At 44.8% G+C, this 6,258-nt stretch overlaps 1 protein-coding gene across 1 annotated transcript in view; it reads right to left on the bottom strand.

Annotated features, from left to right (window-relative positions):
- FAM212B (family with sequence similarity 212, member B) overlaps positions 1 to 3,358 on the bottom strand; it is a 14,918-nt gene extending 11,560 nt beyond the window's left edge. The window contains exon 1 of the mRNA XM_009331977.1: positions 3,275 to 3,358. Coding sequence (XP_009330252.1) covers positions 3,275 to 3,358 — 84 coding nt within the window. The remainder of the gene's footprint in view (positions 1 to 3,274) is intronic.
- Between the last annotated feature and the right edge of the window lie 2,900 nt (positions 3,359 to 6,258).

Genomic DNA, 6,258 nt, shown 5'->3' with positions numbered 1-6,258 from the left:
ACCTCGGCAGCGCGGGAGTTAGCGCAGGGAGTTATCCCTCCTCCCAGCGGAGGAGCTCGACGGTTCCGTTTGTTGTGGGCTAGATTCTGCAAACTGCTCTGCAGGGACAGACCGCCCCAGCAACAGCGTGGATTAACCTACGTGGCCTTAATCGCGACAAATTGCAAAGCCGCCCAGTTGTGGATTTTCCCATTTTGTTCTACCTGGGGGCTGGGTTGCGGCGCGAAGGCAGGGCCCGCCGGGGCCGGACTGCCCGTTGCCGCCTTGGGGGGGTGTTAGAGGTCTCCCCTGGAAGGCGGCAGTACCGGGAGCACTTCGCGCAGGACAGTGCCGTTAGCAAAATGCCCTTTGTCAGGAACAGCACGTGTCCAGAGCCCTGCAGGAAACAGGTCCCGAAAGTTCGTAGCACGGATTTATTTTCGGAACAGCCGTTTTCCCCTTACTGTGTTCTACAAGCAGCGCTTCGGCTGGCGGGAATCTGCACAGGCGGCAGCAGCCGGGGAGTTCGGGCATACGAGGGGGCACCGGCGGTGCCAGCGATGCGCTTCTCTAAGGGCAGGGTTTTTTCACCTCGGATCAACAACCTCTGATGCTGCTTGTCACCACAGGAAATCAAACAGACGGACAGATCAGCCAGGAAAAAAATACAAGTGCTTTTGCATCATCAGACTTTATAACCGCGTTGAATTTGAAAGGGCTTGAATTTTTCAGCGTTTCTCATATATATATACACACATATATATATATATTCTTCCCAGCTTACGTGGAAAGTGTGTTGCTTAGATGATAAGTGCCGAGTCCCCTGTAATGGGTTAGCAAGGCTTGTCTGAACCGTTCCGCGATGGTAAAGAACTTGATAGGATGAGAAATACTTTGTGTTTTCAAATTTGGGACAAAAAACGTCATTACTTGCTTTTGCCCATAAATTTGAGTATCGACAAAGACTGGCTAAACTCTTTGCCTTTCCAGGTCTTCATTTTTTGAAGGAAAGCATTTTTTATAGTTGGTAATAGGATTTTGTTTGTTTGTTTGTAGAGATCGGCCTTGGCGTTTTTGAAAGCTGACCTTTGTGTCAAAATCCAATTTAACTAAGAAATTTGTGACTGGCCTTTCATGTATGTTAGGGAAACACTCCAGAGTTAACATGTATTGATCCTTCCCGCATCTCTTTTATTATTGGTCCAAATTTCCTGTCTTTTTGCTCCTTTCAGGGTTTCCATTTTCTATCTATTAAGGAGGCATGAAAATTGCATCTCTCGTCAAGGATCTGTAGAACGTGGGGCAGTAAACATATTAATGTGTTAAAGAAATGACCTTATCAAAAAGTTAATCGCTTCCAACAGGGGATGCTATGATGTGAGTGGGATACCTGCCAGTCTTTCTTAAAATCTAAGCCAACTAGCCCAGCTATAATTTTTTTCTTGAAGTCTGGCTGGATTTGTTGGCCAGCTGGTTGTTCCCCACGGCCCAGGGTCGGGGTACGTACGTCCCCAGCCTACTCAAGCATACCAAGTCTCATATGGCAGGTTTGAACAGCCAGTCAGTGGTAAAAAAAAATCAAAAAGATGGCACCATGTGGAGACTACAAGCTGAAACGCCTGCCTCCGCCAATTATTAATAGTGCAGGGAATGACCCAACTTCCCTTTCCTCTTTCTGTGCCTCAGACAAGGGTCCGTGTTCCAGAAGAGCCACAGTCTCAGAGTCCAGGTTTCTGGTGCTAGGGTGGCTTTAAGACCTTTATTTCTTTTCTGCTACTGCTACCGTGTTTTTATAATTTATTGTATTATCTCAGTTCTGTAAAGTAGTAAGTTGACACTACTTCTTCCTCGTGGCATGGCACCAAAGCTAAAACACGATGGCATTTTCTCTTCCCATTTGTAAGACATGGACCTAGGTTCAGCTGGTTTGAGCTGAAAACTGACCGTGAGCTTAATTTATCCAAGCCAGCTTTGAACAACAGTATTTTTAGGTATTCTTTTACATTTGGTAGGGAATAGACTAAGAGCGGGCATCAACAGGGAATGACTTCTGTTCTCCTGGGGTTACCGTGTCTAGACAAAGTAGACTGCTGACGAGCATCTTGAAAAACTGTATGAAATCAGACCAGGGATTATCCTAGGCACAGGATGCTCTCCCCAACATTTTCTTTACAGTACCATATTTTTTTTTAAAATCGTATCATTCCCGAATTTGTTTTAACTGATGCTTTTCACAGCGATTTGAATATCCCAATACAAAAGAGACACTGAAGATACACATGGTTATTTGAAGCATCAAATCTAAGTTAAACAATATTATCTTTTCCAGCATGTCTAGCATTCAGGAGGCCAACTGCACGTGTACATGGCAATTGGCAGACGCTGTGTTCCATAAAGCTCCTGTAACACTTGCAAGACACTGAACTGTGTGATCTGCCAGCGGATGAACAGGGAAGAGTTTTTAGCTTCTGTTTGGTTTCTCTTTAAGGTCATCTTTTTGATCCGTTTTTCAGCCTCTGGGGCTGCTCATGTCCCGTGAGGCTGATAAAGGAGTTCATGAGCACAGAATAAAGAACAGACCAGAATATTCATGTGCTCCAAACTCCTGGGAACTTGCAAGAGAAGGGAAAAATCTGAAATATTTTCTCAGTAGGATTCCCCCACTAAGCAACATTTTTCTCTTCTGTGTAGACAACTAGTTCAAAGCAGTATCGACACTTCATGCCAGGCCCTGCACTCCTTCCACTCCACAGTGGTGCAAACCATGAGCAGATGGTGCAGTGCAGTGAAAAATCAGGTCTCCAGGAAAACGCAGAGCTGAGAATAAAACACCCTCAAGCAGAAAGCTACATGGCTTATTTCAGGATAAAATGAAAAACTGAGATCCTTGGGCAAAAAATAGAATATGCCTTTTAGAGTGTAGAGTGGTGTATTCCACTTACACGAACTGCCTCATTCCTTCCCATTTGAGAAAACATCCATCCCTTCACAGCTGAAGGCTTATCTCATTTGTTGTCTTTCAGTTCATTGATCTGGTTTCTCAGGGCTTTCACGTTACTGTTCTTTGCTGAACTAACAAGCGTGGTTATGGCTGAATTTTCCTTCATTTTTACTTTCTTGCACACTGAAGGCAAAACCTTTCAGAATTTCTTCCCACTTAAGCTGCAGCATGACCTGAATTGCATCCATCTTTGTTTAAATCCACTGGGGCATAAACATCCAGCCAAAATAGGTAAGAATATAATGTCAAAACTTTAATTCTGGTTTTGTATTTGTGCATAAAGAGAGAAATTACCCCTGAAAATTTCACCATTTCTTCCATTAAGCCTAATTTATTGTATGCAATCTCTGCACTTGTGGTCTTTAAAGTTCCTGACATGCCCCTACCTCACTATGCCCTCATCCCAAAAGTAAAAGTTTTAACTCTGCTCCAGCCAAATTCCAGCTCCTGACATTCCTCTGCTTGTGCTGGAGTGCCAGGAGTAAGTACCAGGGTAGGGAAACTCCTTGTGCATTCACTGTGCTGTCTTGTGTTAAAGAACTATTGGATTACATCTCGGCTGGCTGCATTTCAGTGACCTAGATCCTGTTCATACTAGCTGAAAAATAATTTAGCAAACCTTGGTATAAAAGCGTATCTAAGATTAAAATGGGCTGATATTTATTTATCTGGAGGAAAACAACAGGAGCAAACTACTGGCACTTCTCACTGGTACAGCTGGAACAGCTACTCTGAACTGATACCCTGATGTCTGCTTTCTTTTGTCTGTAGCTGCATCTGTACATGCATCTGCGGTGACCCCCCCGTATACTTTAGATTTCATCTGATATTTGTGGAGTTCTTCTGGATCCTTCCGAAGGACATGCCTGACAAGGAACCACATCCATTCAGCAGAAGGGCACTGAAATGAGCCTTAGATGGATGTAAGACCCCATCACCATCACCATCATTATTTATAACAACTCCATGCACCAGGCTTGCTGGAAAAAAATCCAAGACTTTGCCAATTACTAAAGCAACAAAGAAGATTCTGCTGCCCCAAAGACTTGCTACTCATTGGTAATTTGCCATCCAGCTTTTTTTTTCAAAGGGAACATGAATGCACAGGGTGCTTGGAGTCAATTTTTGGTGGTGAATATGAAGTCACCGCCTATGCTAATATCAATGGCCCTTTCACTGTAATGTGCTTTACTGTACAGAGAACAAATACAGTTTCCATGGCAGTGTAAACACAAATACATACCACACTCCAAAGAGTGAGTCACACGTGCTGCAGAGAACGGAGGAACTTCACTGTCTTCATCTGAACACATCTGGGAGAGGAGGATGAGATTATCTCACTTTAAAAATATTTTATAAATATTACGTAAACCAAGATTTGTTCTGAATAATTCCATGTCTTAGCAGATATGAAAGACAAATCCTTTGAAGCTAAAGGAATAAGACAAGGCAGGTACTTGTTTACAGTAGCAGTGTTCAAAACTATAATGAATGTATTCTTAAAAGAGATACACAACCCGATAGTCCTGGAAGCCAATGCAAATTCTCCGTGAGCAGTTTATCCCAGTCTTCCGAAGAGTTACAACAGGAACTTAGCTGTTGTGAATGAAGAGCAAGTTCCACAGAAAGAGGAGAGGGATAAATCTGTGGTGACTACTTAGTACTGGTACTAAGTACCGGTCAAGACGTTTCTTTGCACTGCATTGTGTTAGCCTTAGGAGGTCTCGGCACAATGCAAAACTACACATCGAACGTGTGATACGGACCTTTGCCTTGCTGCTGGGAGTTTGAAGACAAGTGCTTTATAGTCTGAAACAGTGAGAGCCTGACCTTGAGTATCAGCAGCAAGCACCTCACAGGTGTCTTGTAAGATCATTTATCCAAAGCTGATATATTGATATATAGATTCAGAGGAAAATTAATCGTGATGGAATTAAAATCGAATATGTAATCTGCACTTCGTAACAGGGACAAAAAAATGGTGAGCCCTGTCTTGGGGGAATAAAACATGCACTCAGTAGATATGGGAGCAAGAGTTTTCCCTAGCAAGAGGTTTCTTCTAAGCCCCAAAACCTAGAGGTTGGTTTATGATCCCAAGCTAGACAGTTTATGTTCCTTCATAAGAACCAGTTATTTTTTTAATATTACAGTTCTACAGGAGGTCTTAGCTACTTCTTTTACTAACCTAAATCCTTTCCCAGCACCTATTCTGCCTGCAGAATATTCAGATTAATTGTCAAGATTTCCAAAGGCTGCTTTGAACAGGAATACTTCCTTTGGATCTTACTGCAAGCGAAAGCAAAGCAATGTCATGGCAAAACTGCAGATTCCTCTTGGCTGGGCTGACGTGGGAACGTCGACAATGTGAATTCTGTACTTGAGAGTCACTGAGGTAAAACGGGGCCTGAAGGTTGAGGATTGCTATTTATACACTGATCCATGGCAGAGTGCACAACATACAGAGAGTTTAAAACAAAGTTAGTAGCAGTTAAGACCTTCCACGGGAATAAGGGTTAAGGGAGGAACAAAACCTTTCATTAGATCAACTGATACAGCTGCAGGAGCATGACCTAAATCTGACAGAGCCCCATCAGTAAGGGCTGGGAGATTAGCAGTGACTGCTTTCTCTCCGAACGGAGATACAGATACTTTGGGCACTGACTGTCAGTGAGCTTGTTGACGCCGTTTTGCCAAGATGATCAATTTTGTCCTCCTCGTCCTCTTTTGCAGCCTTCTCCACCACTCCTTTGCTGACCCTTCCTTTCCTCTTACGACGCCCTGTCTTTCCCTCTCCTCACTCCTCTCTTCTGACCGGCCCCTCCTGCTGCTGCTGGCCAGGTGCCTGCTCTCGCCCTGCCCTGGGCTCTCCATCCTCCGCCAGGCCTCGACCCCGGCTTCTCTCCGCGGCCCACAGTCACGCTCCAGGCAAAGCTCTTGCTCGCGGAGCCCGCGGCGCGGCCTCCAGCTCTCACCGGTTTACTCCCACTCGCCTCAACACGGAGCTTTTGTCCCCTCCGGCACTTCCCAGTTTAAGCTTTTGTGCTGTCCGTAAAACAAGTGACCCAGGGAGGCAGGAGAGGCCGTTTCGCGGGGGAGGTCCATCCTCCTCCCTCCGAAGGGCTGCCGTGTCACGAACATCATCACTAACTGCTTCTGTGTGGGTAAGCGCACCTACTGAGATAGACGGCGGGGGGTCACAGCCTCGCTTACTGGCGAGAACAGGAAATAATTGCTAACGTTGGCAGAAAAAAAGTAAAAAGCCAGGAAACCGGCTGAGG

The sequence above is a fragment of the Pygoscelis adeliae genome, unplaced genomic scaffold (genome assembly GCF_000699105.1).
Source record: "Pygoscelis adeliae isolate BGI_AS28 unplaced genomic scaffold, ASM69910v1 Scaffold189, whole genome shotgun sequence".
NCBI lineage: Eukaryota > Metazoa > Chordata > Aves > Sphenisciformes > Spheniscidae > Pygoscelis > Pygoscelis adeliae.
Note: the sequence above shows the minus strand (reverse complement) of the source record. Positions and strands in the feature narration are given on the sequence as shown.